Below are 18,974 nucleotides of genomic sequence, written 5' to 3'. Positions count from 1 at the left end.
TAATCAAATTCGACAAGTTGAAGTTTGCAGTGCATCTTCGGTAGCGTAGCTCGTTCACAAGACAACGTTTCGTTATATACAATTAAATTTATTTGTATATAATAAACGTTTGTGCTTGGTGAAAATATTGATGTCTACGTATGTTGATATCTTGTTGGTAGTAATGAGTTGGGACAAATTATCTCTTGTAAGGGTGCCCTTAACCCGCAGCTGTCAGCATCACACTCACAGCGTTGAATAGAACTACGAAATACTAGATTTAAACAGATACTATGGACTATTATCATATGGATAAAGAAGATGACATAAACAGATATTTATATATATGTTTGTAAAAGTATGTGACAATGTTGAAAATCTAGTTAGTGAAAATTTTTCGCTGGTTATAATTTAGGTGGTTGCTGGGATCCGAAAACAACAAAACCGGAAGACATTTTCAAAGTCAACGTCATGTTCCTCGAACAGAGCATTCAGGATCCTATTACGCAGGTACATTACGGGAACAAGATAGGAATGGTTTAAAGTAACTTTTCTTTTATTATTATTATTATTACTGTGTATCGTAGCGAACTGAAAAGATGTATTGTCCTTATAGCCTTAGTCGATTGGCCTGAAGGTGTATGGTCAACACAATAAAAATAATAATGAGCTCAAAGCTAGAAGATACTACGTATCCGCAGCGGGTCTAGACACCGGGTGTCTGCCGTAAGGACATCCATTCGGTCCCGCCATGGTATGAATAAATATATAGATCTACATGGTAAGCAGATAGTCTCACATTCCGACCCCCATGTGATTCACCGCTCTTCTGGAACGTATAATCTAAGCTTAAGTTACGTTAGTTCTAGAGGTTTTTGATTTTCCACCGAAAAATTTGAGCTTCGTCTATTATATATCGATACAAATTACCAAATAGTACGCTGTTAATATATAATAATATCGAATGAGATGATGGTATTGTCTATTTTATGCCAGGTAAACGGTATCTCTGCCATAATGGACATGAAGCACTTTGGATTGCTTCAACTTCGTCATAGTCCGCCAGCACATCTACAGAAGGTAGGACGATTCTTCGATGAGATCTATATATCACCGGGAAAATCGCCTGGGCCATTAAATGTTCGTCGATGATTAGCGATACAATAATTTTTCACCGCTGTTATGCCCAGTACCTCAGGAAAACTGGGCCGAACAGGATCGTATTGTAAGAGAACACTGACAGATTCGAAATGACATAAACTATATTAATTTAATTGAAAATACCAGCCTATTTCCACATTGCCGTATTTGTAATGTATTAACAGGACGTTTTGCTGAATGTAGACAGCGGATTTGGGTGGAAATTATTAAAAAATCTAGGCTGAAGGTTGACCTTTTTTGTGGTAAATTTACGTAGTATTACGCAGTTTTCTAATAAAAACTCATGAAAGTCAGATGCTATTTTTTAATTCTTTTATAAAAAAATTACATTTCTCCCCTTTTGTTCTGTGAATATAGCTTTAGGTCTATGGTAGCGTGTTTCTTAAAACGAGAAAACCCAGAGAGGATTTAGTAAAAATTATGGTTAAAGCGCCGGACCGGAATTAATGCTTTCTTCTGGGTAACCGCCAGAATGTTTGGTTTTTAAGTATACGTATCAATGCACGAGCGTACATATTTACAAATAAGATGGAGGAAAGTAATTCTTCAAAAGGTCACTTTCGAAACCACCAAACGTATGTTAGCTTTCAATGTGACTGCCGAACTCTACAAATAAGCTATAATTTCTAATTTATGTAGCGCCTTTGATGCAGCAGTGACTGGCTGGCTGGCTGGCTGGCTGGCAGGCTGGCAGTTGAATAATATTAATAGATATATTTTTTTTTGGAATTCACCAATTTTCCAGGTAGTACAACTTATCCAGGACTGCTTTCCGGCTCGGTTCAAAGCTATCCATATCGTTCACGAACCCGCCGTATTCGGAATTCTGTTTGGCATCGTTAAAAGGTACCATACGCTTAGATATCGGGCCATTTTAGCCAACCTATTCTATTAGCTTCACCATAAGGTAGATGACACTGTTGGCCACGCAAAATCAGTACATTTCATTTTGATTTAGCGTCACGATCCTCGAACTCTTAGGCCGGCCACAATGTTCATAGCAACAAAACGGTTACACTAACTGAATCGGTAAGTTGATTGACAAACGCTTATGGATTTGAAGCAGGGGAACGTACGGTTCCAAGTCTCTGCCGCTGCCGTTCTGTTCATTCTGACCCTTTAAATCATCTTATTAGCAGTTAGTTACAGAACTAATACTATGACATTTAAGTGAACAAAAACCATTCTGCTAAATTTTTTTATTTACGGCCACGTTTACCAATCTGCTAGATTTCTCAACACAAAGCTCCAGAAACGTATTCACTTTCACGGTAGCAACTATGATTCACTCCACGAGCACGTTCCCGCATCGGTGCTTCCTGAAGAGTATGGCGGTGAGCTGCCAACAATGAATAACCAAGACTACTCAAAGGCCATGTTTGCTCGCGATGATGAGTACATAACTGACCTTCAATACGGCTTTCAGAAAAGGGACGCAGGTTGCGTTGACTCGATTGTGAAGGATACGGTAAAAGATCACATAGCCGACAATGTCGACAACAAAAAAATACTTTCAGCGGCTACCACTGGGTAAAGGACAAGTGGTAGAAATTAGAACACGAATATTTATATAAATATACTGTGTATGCGTAACGGTGTCGCAACGAGAAATGGCCAGAAAACTGTATGCGATAGAGTAAAGAAACGTTTGGTGTTCGTATGGAGAAACGTAAAGTTCAACATGGCTATAGATTCATTGTAGAGGGGGTGCCCATTGCAAATACACCCCAGCTGACAATATGCACTATATGTATACACTAAACTTGCGCTTGATATCTACTATCGACGAGTAGAGAAAACACATGCCACTCGGTGTTAACTTACTATGGATGCAAAAATGAAGCGGAGAATCAGCCTGAGAGCAACTTCCAAAAAGCCGCACATTACATGTACGAGAGATAGAAATTGCGTCATTATAATATTAGATGGTTTCAGAAACAAAAACGTAGAACTTGTTGTCATTGTATTAGATGCGACTGAAAACACACGATAGGTACTTCGCCAGGTCTGTTGAAGGATCGTTCTGCTGTTGTTGTTATATATATATGATGTTAAATTATTACTGGTCATCGGTAACTTACTACTAACCTTCGTGGGAGTTGAGTGTCTGATTTACGTTAATGGGTGGTAGTTAAGTCCACAATTTGTATGTACATAATAAATACTTAGGAACCAAAGGGATGAGATGAGACACCTTTACTATATATTTGCACACGCACATATTTTTTTGTTAAACAGGATGTCGCAATATATAGCGATATCGGACACAGTATGTGACATTTGAAATAGCTTCAATATGAAAAATTACCGTAGTGAAGATCAGCAACGAAGATAAATCTGTGAAGCGGTACAAAATATGAAGCAGATGAAATAAAAAAAAAATTCTAGGATAAAATCTACGAGTCTAATTGTTGTTGGAATGGTGAGGAAACGTATTCGACTGACCTTTTCGAAATATCCAAAAAAGCAAAAATTAAAAAATATGGGAAATTAATGTTGATTGCATATGTGCTAACTAAGTTAAGTATAACGAGATCGGAACCGCAATCTTCCAAAAGTGGGTAAAAAATACGCTATGGTACGTACATTGACTAGGTAACAAAATTGTTCTCCGAGGAGCTCAATATCGTATACGACATTTAACCAATTAAATTTCCAGTTGTTAACAATCGTCATAGACTTTGTTTCCGGCTTGATGAGCTCCAGGCGGGAAAGATTGTCGGTACTATAAATAGAAATGTGGCGTTTTCATAACGTTTGTATGCGCCACGTTTTTCGTTTGGGGCAGACTGGATCTGGGTATCAGAAGATGACCACATTTTGCGCCGATTTTAGCCTATTTCATTGGCGCACAGTATGTGCGCCAATGAAATAGGTTAAAATTACTAGTGAAGGACCGAATTCAAAATTCTCTCATTTAGAATACACAATTACTATTATAATGCCATCTCTACGTTCCCCTATTAGATAAGGACGATGACTAGTATCGGTGACTGCCTTTAGAAGTTTCACCTTTGCCGTATCTGACGTCGTTTCGGTTAACGCAAAGCCTCGTGAAGCCGTTCAAATATTGTCACAGCAAAGTTTTCACTTTGATCTTATGACGAAGTAGCTTTAGCGCGCACCGCCCCGTCGTTTCACTGAGCTAAGTTCTTGTATTTCCGTGAACGAATAGTACACGTTTCGAACAACAACGCAATGGCGAATCACCGTTTTTGCCTCAGGCTTTGTAGGTCGTTGCAAGCGGCCCCTGTTCAACGACAAACCTGCAAATTCCTTTTTGTCTTCAACGAAGGTCTACTATAACGAAGGCGTTTAACTATATGAAACTTTAATTTAGATTCGTTCACTTAAACACGGTGGGCCTATTGGCACGAGTGTAAATGTACCTTTCTACGGCTTATTAGTTGTTGGCCTAGGAGACCGGCAGCGTGACAAAAACACGTGAACTCGCAGGTTTCTGCGGCCTAACGGATATTAGGTTTGTGCTGATATCTTTCAAATACCACGTGTCGTTTTTATGATAACGGACAACGGTAACGTATTCGTCTGCCAAGCTCAGACACAGATGGCCTGCGTTTGAAGCCGGGCGTAGGCACATCTGGGAAAGATTCAGTCGTTTAAAGCTATGCTTGACGCCTTAAATACCGGGCGCAAAACTAACATTTAGTCAGCATTTATTATTTGAATATCTACTTAAGTGTTGTCTGCTATTGGGTGCGCAAGATGTTACAGGAAAATAAGAAGGTTATAGAAAAGCCACATTTTAGGTAGCTGGGGTCAAACGATGCACTCAAAAAGCATTTGGTAATGCGATGACACTCTGTAAACCTTTTGGCGAGAGACCGAGGTGAGTCCAGTTAAGCCGTGGGCTTTTTTTTTTTCTTGATAAACTCCGTAGTAATATTTCACGGTTGAGATCCGGGGTGATTGAACAAAGCTGAAAGTCAGCCACGAGGTTAGAAACCTTTCATGTGCTAGTGGGAAGAGAGATGCGTGAAAACACATGTGCGGCCAGGTACGAACTTCGGTGTGTAGCTCATCTTCAGAAATCCACCAGCATCTTCACCAGGAAGTGTTGTACATACAGCCAACCTACTGTAGTAGTGCGGTTCATACAATGAAGGTTCCGAACGGCGAAAATTGGAGTATTCAGCTCAGAAAATTATAATGTACGCGAGCACAAACTGTTGTACCGTAAGGGCAACTGATATTCGGTACTTACATCAACACACATTGCACTATACGATATACCGAAGAAAATATCGGAAGTACTCCATCTTATGATGTCGTCAATATTATTTATTTGTCGTATAGTATGAACTGCGATTTTCGATCGTTGTTTTTTTTCTTCCCTCACCTTATATCTAATTAGTATAACATTATTTTAAATATTCATAGCTAGTCTTGTTTATCTGGCACAGCCTGCTGCTTTTTTGTCGATCCCTGTCACAGTACAGATTACGTGTGTTTAGTAGGCTTCCTATTGCCCATTGCACTACATTCTAGCAATATTTAATTAAGTCAGCGGCCTTATATTTGTTTTAGGCGTAATGTGCTATCGCTGTCTTATCTTAGTCAGGCAATGGGTCCGTTTTCAAAAATCCTTTCTCCTTGGATTTCTTACGGACGTTTTTATAGTGAAGACTTTAATGTGTGGTACATTTTGACGCTTTTCACGGTGTCTTTTTATCATCTGTCAAAATGGTGGCTTAAAATCTATATAGGCCTATATGGCTATTTCTTGACGTTGAAATCAAGCTTCCAATGAGCTGAATCGAAATATTATGCATGTACCTACATATCTTTTTTCCGGGTGAAAATACCCATTGAAGGAGCAAGATTTAATACGGTATTATATGAAAAGCTCGAGAGATCTTGAAAAACTAAATGAGAACGCAAATCAACATTCCGGGTTAAAAAAAGGTAAGAACCCGATTTTGGCACCTGTGACTCACTTCGCATGCTCTGAAAATATGTTTTAAGACTTTTTTTTTTAAAAATAATTTTCTATAAGTGTTAAGGTTAGAGCGGCTGATGATTACTACATTTATATTCAGCATTTTTCTAACTTTCTTTTTGGTAAAGAATATCGCGATTTAAAAAAAAACATACACTAAATAAATTATTCGTTTTTTAGGTTTATTACCGAATCTTTGATATATTTCGCTGAGCTAAACTAAGAAAGCAGTACCTTGAATATATGTAAAATGGCCTTAAAAGAACAATTTTATTAATTTGTAGGTAATGGTTCAGTAAGGATTTTGTGAAGTGGAAAATTTCTAATGTACGTCAATAAGAAAGTTGTACCGGCTGTTTGTTATGAGCTATGTCTGAATGAATAAACTTTTTTTAATAATACTTATTGAGTCAAATTACTTTATTAATATAAGTGTTTGTTCTGATCAAAATAAAACACTATTGACGGTTTTTTTTTTTTTTTTACAATAAGGAATATATATCGATTAGCTGAGCAAAAATGTAATATATATTCTTAAAGAAAAGATTTATGTTTTGACGAAAAACCAAATTCGGCATCCGTGAACGCTTTCCCTTGATGTCGACCGCCAAAGGTCAATTCCATTTACCAGCATTCCAACAATAAAGGTAACCAAGCGTGGAGTCCGGTAAAAATCAACCGAAGGACGGTGCGACTAACGTACTTCATTAAGACGTCTACCAGACGTGTTGCTACAATGTCGTCAAACGTACTGACTCTGCTAATTATATTCACGTGCGTCCCGAAAAGGGAACTGATCAGTTAACATTAGAAGGTGCTTCCCATAACGCCACTGTAGTAATTAAAACCCTCACGCGTAATGACAAAAAGCGAGACAAAAATAAATAAACTTTTAAGTGTTGCAGTTATACACAAATTTAATTTCGATAGATCTTCGTCTGCAGGGGCTACCAGAGTCTTCTGATAGTGATGTAAAGACCAGGCAAATTATCGTTTCGCCCACTGTCCGGACCGTTGTTTAGAGGTTCAAAAACGTCTAACGCACGTGCGTTTACAGAATGATGGCGCCTTATGCGAGATTCACCAAATCTGGATCATCCCCTTACCGGTAGTTCGTTTTTTGAAGCTCAAAGTTACTAAACATTGTTGCTGTTTTTTTCTGTAGTGCCCTCATGTGCCTGGTTCCTCCTTCCACACTTCCCAGCTAAACCTCTTTGTTCCGTGACCTTCAAAAGTCCTGGTGCCGAAACGCCGAATTAATGGCGAATGTACATGCATTACCACGAATGAAGGTTTCTCTTCTTGCGAACAACGAAAGCAGCAACGGACAGGACCATGCTGTCCTGGCGTTTCCTGCAATCTCTTGCCCATACCGCTACTACGTTTCACTGCCGCCAACTACTTTCTTGCGTTACCATCGCCACGACAACTATTGTACCGTAACCGATCAATAGCAAAATAAACGCAATTTTAGGTTTTGCTCCTACGCTTCCCTTGTGGAACCTAGAGTTGGCAGGGGCAAGCCGTCGTACAGCAATTTGTAGCGTGCTGCAGACCTTTTTCCAAGCCATTTTTTCTATCGTCATCTCCGATATACACCCAAGGGCCCTCTTCTACGTTATAGAATGACGCCACATTATTCACGAATATATCCGCTAAACTCAATGAGGAAACGAGGCCATTGCATAGAACTGACCCTTCCTGGCTTTCCGCGATGACCAGAGGTAATGCGCCAAAGAACTGGTGGAACGGGGCCACGTAAATTCAGTTTGTTTTTTTCTGCTCTAGTGAGGCTTCTACCGAGCAATCAATAACAGAAGCTCACAACGTGTTAGCTACCGAAGAAACATCAAACTTGTTGTTGGGCTTCGCAAATACACACCTATTTACATTACGATAAAACTAAAAGGGGGCAAAACGGGACAACGTTTTGCCAAGTCGGAGCAGTTCAGTTATTTGGCGACGCATCGCCGCAGAAGCCAAAAATGGGAATACTCTAGTGCGCCCTGGCCGTCAATTGAGCACCCGTATACACTTCCATGTTCCCTGAGGGCGAAGTAGGCTACAGGTGGAGGTTAGAGAAGTGGACTTGGTGAAGAATAGGTGAAGAGAATGTAGAAGAAAGTAAAGGGGGTTAAACATGACATTGGCATAGTGCGCCTTGGCCGTCAATATAACGTCCGTCTAAGTCTCCGCGTTCGTCGCTAAAGTGAGATATGGAGAAAGGTTAGCAGACGAGGCAGACAATCACGGAAAATCAAAACTAAGAAGCGAAATCCGGTTGGATAATGGGCCTATCCAGTAAACCTGCGTCGCCAGCCATATCAGAAGCCGCATGAAGTTTAGGGTGTTAGAAAAAAGGTCAAAGGATTGTTGGTACTAGAATATCTGGTGTTGATGAAAAGTTATTGACCATTTCTCAGCCAAATGATTTTAAAATTACATGTCTAAAGGTAATACAAATCGTCTCGGTCGGGGTTGGTGTCGTTTGACGTTGGCTAAGGTCTAACAGCGGTGGATCTGAAATTAATAAGTACCTGTCTTCAGATTTAAAATCGATCGTTTTGAATATGAGTGAAATTTCTGCAAAAATGTGCTGTGTGTTAAATCCAAAAAGAAACTTGTACTATCTATTTATTACACGAGTTGTTACAATCGTATCAGGGATGTCGTGTTGATCGTCTTATCGTAAATCATTTTGATTCGTGTTGGACTATAAAAGCGTTTTGCTTAAATATGCTTCAGTATTGTAAAAAGTTTGTAATTATAAGTAATTGTACGAGCGGAAATGCTGAATCTGAGTGAACTGAGTAATGTCTGAGCATTGGATTGGTCTGAAATCGTCTGTAATTTTGAACTGGCTAACACCTGGGAAAAGTATCCACATAGAGTTTTGGGCAAGCATATGCTCAGAACCCCATAGAGCCATCTCAACAAGTACTGTGAGATTCCATTGGTTATTGTTTTAGCTGAAAATGCTAGAGTTACGTCTCTTAGTTTAGCAGAGCGTCTAGCAAAAACGATAATAAGATAATAGATACTATTAGTACAGAAAAACATGAAGTTAGACTGGATAATAGTTAAATAAAAACTACGGGCTTTTAGCATTTAACTGAGTATTAGGATGGTAATAAACTAAGCTTTTAACATACGATTAAATAAGCTTCAAACTATAACTCTTATAATTTATATTTTCTAGTCATCGCACGCTCGGGATCCATGCAAAGACTCAATAAATCAAACCCAGTTATACCTTTGGTTCGAAACCTGGATAACCTTCTTACCTCGTCAGATAGGTTTTCAGGATGCTCTCAGCGAGGTAGAAACGATACGTCGACGATGGGCTAGTTGCAGAAGCAGCGCACGTAGTCGACAGCCTGGTTTTATTTGACGAACGTTTAAAAACCTGTTTTACGTAGGTGAAGAGACCGGATAGGGGCACTGGTTACTAGCGCCTCTCTTCAAAAGTCGCACGGACGAGGTAGACTGAAAGCTGGGATCGTTTTGCTGGAAGAAATACGATCGTGAGTGAGATCAACAAGACCAGAAAGGACTTTCATATTGTTTTATTCGATATGTGTGATGGAGAACTTCCCTGAAGCCAGCGGACGAAACATATGTGATGACGTAACCGGCGAGACGATTTGTGAATTTTAGGCACATCATCGAAATAACGGTTGTCGTAATTATGAAAACTTCGTTTAACTTACCCAGGTTGTTTTTGAGCATACGATAACGTGTGAGTGAACAGGAATAATTACGTGGCTAAACAAACTCCTGGAAAGGTCTCATAGCCTCTTCCCCACAGTAGAATAGGGAACGAATTAATGTCGAGTATGGAGTGAATGGTCTGAAAAGTAAAATGCAGAGGTGATAGCAACTAGATTAATTTAGGCACGATCGACTGGTAGAGAGACGCGGACAAGGCTGCTAATAATAATTACAAGAGGTACAAGAAATCCATTGAGAAATATGGCTGTATATTTGGAGTGTCTAAAATAATGGAGATATGAAAGCTAAGCGTTAAGTTTTGGCTTTAAGGCTCCTCCCTTGTAAATTTTTGAAGGTTGGAATACAGAACTTACGACATACAAAGAGGGCCTACGCCTTTTGAAGATATTAAGGAAACAATTTTCGAGTTAGCTGTAGACCGGATTGTAACATTACTAGATCACTAATCAAAAGCCATATATGCCTCTATTATAATGCTAGATTAAACAAATAACAAAATAAATACATTTGTGAGGAATCCGCGAACCCGCTGTAATGTGGACTAACAACCGTAAATCTAGATACAGCCTGAATAGATTTCAGTGTCCCTACACAGCAGCGTCGACCTAAACGGGCCTGATGACCGGGTTGCTTCCGACTAAGGCAATCCCTTGACTAACAGTGCTCGCATGTGTTTCCTCTAGTTAACGCTTCGTACATAACTATAATAGTATAATAAAAGTCGCGACCAGCTATTCTTATTCGGTTGACATTCCAGTATATTTACATTGTCTTAGAAGATTCAAGAGTTTAATATGGCTCAAAAGTTCGTTATTTTGTTCTGTAAAGGACTGGCCTTCATCTGAGAGCAAAAATTAGCGAATCAACGCATACCCGTTACCACGAATGTTATAATGGGGTTTTCGACAATTTGAAAAGAGCACTGATACCCCTGGGAATGCTGAGCGTTTTCGATTATAAATAGATATATATATATATATACACCTAACGACAGATACAATTCGTTTCGCACTCAGGGTCAACCTTCTAAAACAAAGCGACAGAACCTAACGTAAAACGCTTGCCTAATTTTCGTATTTTTTGTAGATAGTCTTTCGCTGTGTTATTATAATAAGTTCCCTTGATAAAAGTCATAGCCACTCATAGCCTAGGTACCAGCGTCTAAATTACTCATAGAACTAAACCTTAAGCGTTCCTTAGCTACACGGTGGGTCTCAGATATACAGGCCGCCTAAAAAACTACTAGCGCACTGAGAAATACCAACCGCTCGTAAGATCTATCTAACATAACAGGACAGTTAAGTCTAACACAAAGTCTATCAGTTCCCTCTAAAAAGAGTACCGATCGACGGTCACTCGCTTGATGCGAAGTGTTTGGAAAATTCTATTGTGCAATAGGGTTACAAGGAACTTCTATGATGTGGCAGGTGTAGTTACGCGGTGTCGCTCACTGCAGACACGATTTACACAGAAGTATGAGCCTCTGATAGTGTTTGCACAGGGTCCGGTCCGGTCCGTAAACGTCCTCTCCGAACACTCTACCGTGTCACGACACTGAAAAATGGCTTTCCCCATACGGTTTCGTTGGCAGTACAATCACATTGCCAAACAGCTGTTCCAGACGCTGCCAAACCGTTAAGATTTCTGAGCGAATATGACTAAAATGAAAAGATGGATATCGCACGGAAATTTTATTGTACTATATATATATATAATATATACAGTCCTATTGTTGTACTGCCATGTATAGTATAAGAGAGAAAAGCGGACTCATTGATTTGAAGCTATCGAAACTGCGAACATATACATTTCGTTTCGGGCTAGCGGTCAGCCGTCAGAAGCAATAGTTAGCGGTAATAATATTAAACGTAAAGCCCGAATCAATCAAGTATTTTGATGATGGCAGCTGCCGAAATGACCTAACTACACCGTTTCAAACGTATAAAAACTTTGCATCAAATGATCACCGCTACGCTGATATAGGCATCTTCATTGCTACGCCGATCAGATCGACCCTTCGTGCGACCCCGTTTGATGGTTGCACGTTACAACTGCGTTACGAGTGCTACAAGCTCGTCAATTATGAGCCTTATATTACCTATGCTATTATAAAGTGTCCATGTAAAACGGACGTGCAAACCTGGAAAAAAAGGACCACAAGTATTCGGCACAGGTTTTTGACAAAGGAAAAATATTAATCTACGGAAGAATTTACATTAGACTTCGCTCAGCTATCAAAGTCCACATTGATATTCACGTCTGCCTGTCGTCATCGGCAGTAAATTTCATCTGTGCCCGAACATTCGCATAACCAAGGTTTACTGCAACACGCAGCTTCATCACCTTATACAGATAGCGACGCGACCTGCCGCATCCTAACATGAACGTGCCTGCAATAATAGTGGGGGCCATCACTTTCAGCAAGCCCTTAGCTTGAATTACCTCCTATATATATATATACTGCCCCGTTTTTGCCTTTCTTTATCGTGCAAGCATGACATAGAGCGGGAACACGCTACTAGCTTTCCAAGTAAATCTTAAACCTCTCGCCTCAGCCGGATGGTACATTTCGGTAGGTTTTGCCAGATCATTGAGCAACAGCGCATCACGATTAGTCTACCTGCTGCTCAGAGACTAGGTATGGTGTCGCATTGTGAGGCAAACATACATGTTACGTATCATGCGGTAGCCAATAGAAAAGTTTCTTAATGGATGGAACACGTCACTTATGAGAACTACCGCAATCCCACGTCTAACTGGCAGGACACGTCTAATACGCAAGACGTGTAATCTTGATGCTCGTCTTGCCAGTGGCGGTTATAGCGAAAGGTTTTTTAGATGAGGTCGAAGTCGTTGGTAGACAGCGGTTTCCTTGTTTTCAGTGCCCGTTATAGGGTGATCAAATATACAGTATACATGTTACTCGAGTCCGATGTAGGCATGAGTGGATGAGTAAACAGAAGCTAAACATTCGTTACTACAGCTTGATAGGCATCATCTTTATTTATGACCTTTCATAGGACTCAAATAAGAATAAAGGTACTTACCATTTCTGTATCCTGGACCTTTGGCTGCCGAGAACATAGTAAGACGATGAGAAAGGTTAAAATCCAGCAGCTACGGCATGTACATTTTATCTACATTGAAGCACTACGATTATAGCTATAGGTCGTCGCAATCACTGCAATATAACAAAATCCTGGAACACACCACAGGCGTATGGAATAAGTAAAGCCGATTATCTATCTATTTACCATACTTATCATTTACCAGATTACAGATAGATTTATGAGTGCTTTACCAGAAGGAACTTGTTCAGTACAATTTTTCAGTTCCCACTTCTGCCCTTTTCTTTCGGCAGCTGCGCGTAGGCACACAACACACACGCTTCATATATATATACATGTGTATATATGAAGTGAAAGTCCTTTTTATGTATATTTCCACTTTCGTTCGCTGTATCTTCGTATCTTGGCGACTACTTCTTGTTCTAGGTGTTTGAAGTTTGACGCCTGACACCGCCGTCAGATATTGCATCCCACGGCTGGCTTCCAACACAAAACGGCATGCTTCTACGCCCGTTCCCGAACTCAAACCGCCAGCTAGAGTGCTCTTTGTAATTATTTCTTTTGATACCAAATCTTCTGTGGAAGGTTTCCGCTTTCTCATATCTCGCTGGGGCATTACTTCGAACTCCTTGCTGTTCAGATCAAAAGTTGTCTAACGCTGTGCTAGCAGCACGTTGACTGGTATATTTTTTCCCGCCTTACCGATCTTCGAAGTCGACGCTTCCGACGTCTTCCGGCTGTCGGGTAACTGATCGCTTTAAGTTGTACCGTTGTTCCGATTATATCGTACTCGCCGAGGATCAGGGTATCTCGTCGGAAACGTTCACGCCCTGCATCTAAGGAAGTCGTACAAGCCTTAGTCGAAAAGATGCTGCGTCGGTCCGGCATCTCTGCTCGATAGAACGCTCACGCGTAAGAAGCCACAGGATACATTTGTTTGTTGTGAGAATTCAGTTGTTGTTCATTGCAAGTAGAGTTCCTTTCATTGCTTTGTTTTGGGTGGCAGTTTCTTTGCATTGATCGAGCCTCGCTCTTTTTGCTTTATTGCCGACGCTCGAACATCTAGCACTGCGAATGTTGCTTCCTTTCACTAGTGGGCAGTTCCCTTCAGTTAGAGGCCGCTTCACTCATGGGCAAGGACAACAACATTATTTACATACAAATCTTCAACCAGAACTAAGCAGAAAGTTGAGGGATCGGCAAAGAAGGCAAAAGACTATGGCATGAGAAGCCGTGGTGATATTGGCAGCGTACAAAGCTAGTGCAGAAATAGCTCTCTGACCGCTTCTTGTTGACTGACGCAGACTTTCTCCGTGAGACTCACTGTTGGGCAGGCGAACAACAGCCGTACCCACGAGGTAGTCGATTTGGTACATTTGCTAATGCGGGTAGCCATGACTGGCAAAGATTGGAAACACTCGAACGCTACCAAACCTGACTGACGTCGCTGCATTTGTCGTCGGTAACCCGGTCGATCCCCCTGTGCGGGCTGAAGCGAAATTGAATTGTCAATGTTTTGCTCTTGACGCAACTGACATTGGCGGTCGCCGAGATGTCGGCATGAAGTCCCAGAGTGGAAAAGCAGGATTTGAAAAGCACTAAAAAAGAAAGATCACTAAGAGCCACAGAGGAATATTGCTTGATGTGCGCCAAAGGATTCATTTGGCCATCACCACGATGGGATATTGGCGATAGCAGAAGAAGGCGGCACTTGCCGAAATTGTTTCTACAATGGATTGTCGTCGCCGGCTATTCGAATTAGGTTCGGTGCGACCTGCAAGAGAGGCGTGTCGACCAATGGATTCGTTCGCTGGAGAGTTGTGGAGGTTAAGGGATATTCGTTAGTTAAATTTCTTTGTCAGTCGCACCGTATGTTAGCTATTAGTAGACGTAATTGTTTTTGTTTTATTACTAGATTTGTGTATGTGCTTTGTTTGTATACCTCTACGTACACAGATTCAGGATAAGTTATAAATGTTTAACTAAACAATTGACTTGAATTTAAATTAAAAGTTATGCAATTGTCGTATCAGCATATTTTCGTATTTTAGCGTAGCCGTATATAATCCTTCGCGTCAAAGGTATACCATTAGCAGCATATTTCTGTATTAAATCACGCCAGACACCAGCCGAGTTTATGAAATAACTAGCTCAGCCGATGTTTACGATACTCGATTCGCCGAACGCCTAGGTCGTCCGTCTCACCCCATTCAGCGATCACGGCTGTCCGCCCAATTAGGTGCCCCATATTATGCTGAAGTAATGTATGCTTGAGTGTCCGTTGATGCCACTCCGCACAGTATACTGGTACATCGCGTCCAAAAATGGCAGCTTGAATTCTCTGATGTACAACGGGACAAAGGGAGCTGATTCCTGACGTTGGCACGTACAGGAATCAGCTCCCTTTTTGTCGCTGCTGTGCACGAAGGAGTGTGTAGGAGAGTCATTATCAGGTCTGTACACCCTGCTGTCTTTCTCGTATTGTTTAGTCAACGGTCTGTAGCCGCTGCGCCGCACTGGCTCGGCCGGTGATAGTTGCGTACCAACAATTGAAACATTGTTCGTTACATTTGTATGCCTTTTTTCAATTCTGTGCTTATCCCGGATCCAGAGTGCGGCCCCAAACCATCATTGGTTTGTCATTGTGTTTATAATTCCGATCTGTAATGTGAGTCTCATTTTCCGAAAATGCTATATAACTCATTGCCTAACTCGAATTCTGATGCGATAAAATATCGCTATAACCCTAGGGGTCTACTTTGTCGCGCCAATCTGGTCCCTTTCGAGTATCCTTCTAACATAGTTTGATATTGTTCCTTATACTAGACAGTCGCAAAAGTTATGACCATTTTAGACTAGAAATGAACCAAGACAATAACAGAATTAAATTATATAGGTGCTTATATTAAATAAATTATATTAAATAGGCGCTTTTTTTATCGATGACCTTCTGCCACTTCATGATAATACCAAGATCCCATCACTGTAGAACCTGTTTAGTTTCTAGGCAAAAAACTGTGACAGGTGATATTGTATTAATGCAAAATATGGGTTACGCAATGTGTGCACTGAGTTTCTCATCCAACATCTTTCAGTTGTTCCGGATAGACATGTGGTCTGGGATTGTCATGGCAAAAAAACTACGCATTTTTTGTTTACTGATTCTTTTACTGCAGTTTTTGGTATAAGATTATTAATTGTTGACAGCAGAGGTTCGATTTGTCAGGCGGCAGTGAGTTATAATGCACAATTACTTCTTAATTTTACCGACCACAAAAAACACTATTTTCTCTGGCATCCATCTGGGCTCTTCCATCTCTTGTGGAGGATATTTTTCTATTTTTTCGTCGCAGATTATTGTCGTATGTAATCAGCTTTACCAACAGCAGTTACCAACCGCTTCGCAAATGGCGCTTCTCTAAAGTATCGCAGAAAGGTATAGGATTGGGCAAATTCGTCTGGGTCAAATTGTCAACTGATCCTATTATCGTAACAAACATGATAGAATGTATCGACCTTTTGCAGAAATTTCACTCGTCCTCAAGGCGCTCCATTTTAAATCTGAATAAAGTTATTCGAACAATTTTAGCACATCTACGACGCCGACTCGATACGACTTGTATCATTTGACATGTACGGCTCTAGCGCCATCTAGCTAAAAAAACAGTCAATATCTTTTCTTCAATCCAGTATAAGGCGCTACATTAATGTACCATTCATATTACATGTTTGAAACAAGAGGGGACTGTGACATTGATATTACCCCCAGCACCCTTCGCTACAAATTGCACTAATGAACTTTTTTTTTTCACTTTTTTTTTTTAAATTTTAATATACTGGCCTCTTCGGCAAGATACGGTTCAGTAACTATTCGAGGCACTTGTTGTCGTACTTATAAGAACGCCAGAATTAATAGCAGTGGTTGTTATTGTCGTCGCCGTATCTTACACGTAGGATTTTCGACCCGCGAAAACTTTGGTGGTCTATCCAGCATCAAAGGAAGGTCGAATTGGTCTGCTGGGTAACATAAAATATGTAGTTGTCGTGCCTATTTCTAAAACTTGGTGTTCTTTTTGCGTTTCTTTAATGTGAATTTTTTCTGGCTCCAATAGCCCGCTCTAGAAGCGACTGTATTTAAACGTGGCCTATTGAAGTAGCCTTGAACTTCACTTGAGTGACTTGACCGACCGCTTCACTTCTCTAAACTTCGAGCTTTTACGTCTTGTTTCACTGTTTGTAAAATCATTTACTCATTCATTGATCATCACTAGGTAATTTCCGGATTTCATGTTTCTATTAAAGCATGGAGCACATCTTGGTATTGGCTTCGCGTCCTCGTTTGACAATGAGACAAAACCCTCCTATCTAATCGTCCTTTCCTGAAAAGAGTAAGACATTAGGATTTGAACTACCTTCTAAAACCATTCCTCTGCATTCTGTAATTATAAACGTTTCGAGCCCCTCCATTAAGCTCACATTTACCATGGCAGATGTATATTTCATTGCATAATTTCTCAAGCCTGCTTATTATTTCAGCCCTGAATACTCGCCATAACGATCTAATTTGAATTGAATGTATCTACATTTTGTCATTACCATCTTTGTAATGACAGCTCTTTTCCGAGCTACAATTCAATGTCCGCTGATAGACTTGACCCAGCCGTACGGGCGACAGCAGGACAGAGCCTTTGGGTCAAAAAAAAAATCGTTAAATAAGCAGCAGCAGCAGCAGCCGCCTGGCAAAGCATAACGATTGCACGATATTGATTAAATCTCCAAAAAACAAATTTTGATATGAAGTAAATTTGATCGTACTCTAAATCTAACAATTAGGCGAATGATACAGATCACCACCGCTTCCGCACACCGTCTGCCTCAGCTATATTATCATGCACAGCATAACCGCGTCTGCTCTAATGAATAATGCTTCTTGCAAAAACTGAAATCTCCTAAAGATCATCCAACGTCGAAAATCAGTGGTAAATGAAACGAACATTCGTTTGTACGATGGGAACAGCGTTGTCGCGTCATTGACGTCATCGCTAGGTGGGGCAGTCGCTCATTTTTCCCGCTCATGCCTCTTTGCCGGCGTCATTTTGATTTAATGAACTTCGTCATTAAAAAAATTAATTAAGAGTTTGAAAAACTTCTCCACCATTTTCCTGCCTCGCTTGTTGTGCCGTATACAACGTTCTATTTCGATGTAGATATAGCTTATAATCAACCTGTTCTATGTAGAATGCGACTATTTATCCTACATGCTAATGGGTTAGCGTCCTGTTGCATTCTATGATTCTCTAGTTTACGGTACTTCAAACAACCTATAACGAAGTGCACGCGTTGTATTTCGGGTTTAAACTGAACAACATTGCATTGAAGCGGGAAGATCGTCATTTTAGTAGCCTATATTAGCTTTCCGTGTTAATAAATCAAGTATACCAAACTAAAGCACTTTCTACTTTTCCAACTCCAACAGGCAGAACTAAACGATAACGCCACTAGTGGTACTCTGGGATGTTAGCAGCAGCAACATCGGCCTCCAAGGCAAATCATCGAGTGCTGCTTAAATAGGTGTGGCAGCCTTCGGTGGTGACAGGCCTCTTCCGCTTTTAGACCTTCCCAACCTAATCCTCCGCCCACATCAGCCACTAAATCTACTTAGGATTCGCAAGGCTCACGTAGCAATTCATCTGAACCGCTGTTTTCCCTATACATATACATCGCATTTATCTACATATCTATCTATCTAAATAAAAAGAGATAACTGAACAAATGGTTCTGCTTTATTCAATATATATGGTTTAGGTTTTTAAAGTGGACCTAAACTGTTAATTAATCATCTTTCAAACATTTCTTCCTAAACCCACAGATAACCTTCAAGTAAAAATCGTTTGCCAAGCGATATCGATAAATTTAAATACCGCCCAAATGCATCTTATACAAAAAGTTCCAACTGAAATAAAATTTCCCCTGATTGCAGTCGAATAGTCCCAGGACTGTATAGGTTGAAAAAGGCCGAAAAATTCGAAAGGCACAAATAGTTTTACAAAGCCTAGCCGTTGCAGCTTATCTAG

General features: G+C 40.4%; 1 protein-coding gene across 7 annotated transcripts in view; it reads left to right on the top strand.

The window, feature by feature from the left end:
• The window catches only part of LOC111265772 (retinaldehyde-binding protein 1), a 30,871-nt gene extending 12,215 nt beyond the window's left edge, over window positions 1-18,656 (top strand). For 5 of the 7 annotated variants that reach the window (XM_022842694.2, XM_022842695.2, XM_022842693.2 and 2 more), the window contains 4 exons: window positions 395-489; window positions 976-1,059; window positions 1,886-1,986; window positions 2,371-3,537. In XM_022842694.2, the coding sequence (XP_022698429.1) occupies window positions 395-489; window positions 976-1,059; window positions 1,886-1,986; window positions 2,371-2,674 (584 nt within the window). In that variant the 3' untranslated portion in view covers window positions 2,675-3,537. Of the gene's footprint in view, window positions 1-394; window positions 490-975; window positions 1,060-1,885; window positions 1,987-2,370; window positions 3,538-18,376 lie in introns of those variants that run through there. The other 2 variants (XM_086970623.1, XM_086970622.1) reach the window with 2 other exon arrangements.
• The last annotated feature ends 318 nt before the right edge of the window (window positions 18,657-18,974 follow it).

Source organism: Varroa jacobsoni, unplaced genomic scaffold, assembly GCF_002532875.2.
Source record: "Varroa jacobsoni isolate VJ856 unplaced genomic scaffold, vjacob_1.0 scaffold_1006, whole genome shotgun sequence".
In the NCBI taxonomy this organism is placed as follows: domain Eukaryota; kingdom Metazoa; phylum Arthropoda; class Arachnida; order Mesostigmata; family Varroidae; genus Varroa; species Varroa jacobsoni.
This window is presented reverse-complemented; position numbering and strand designations above follow the sequence as displayed.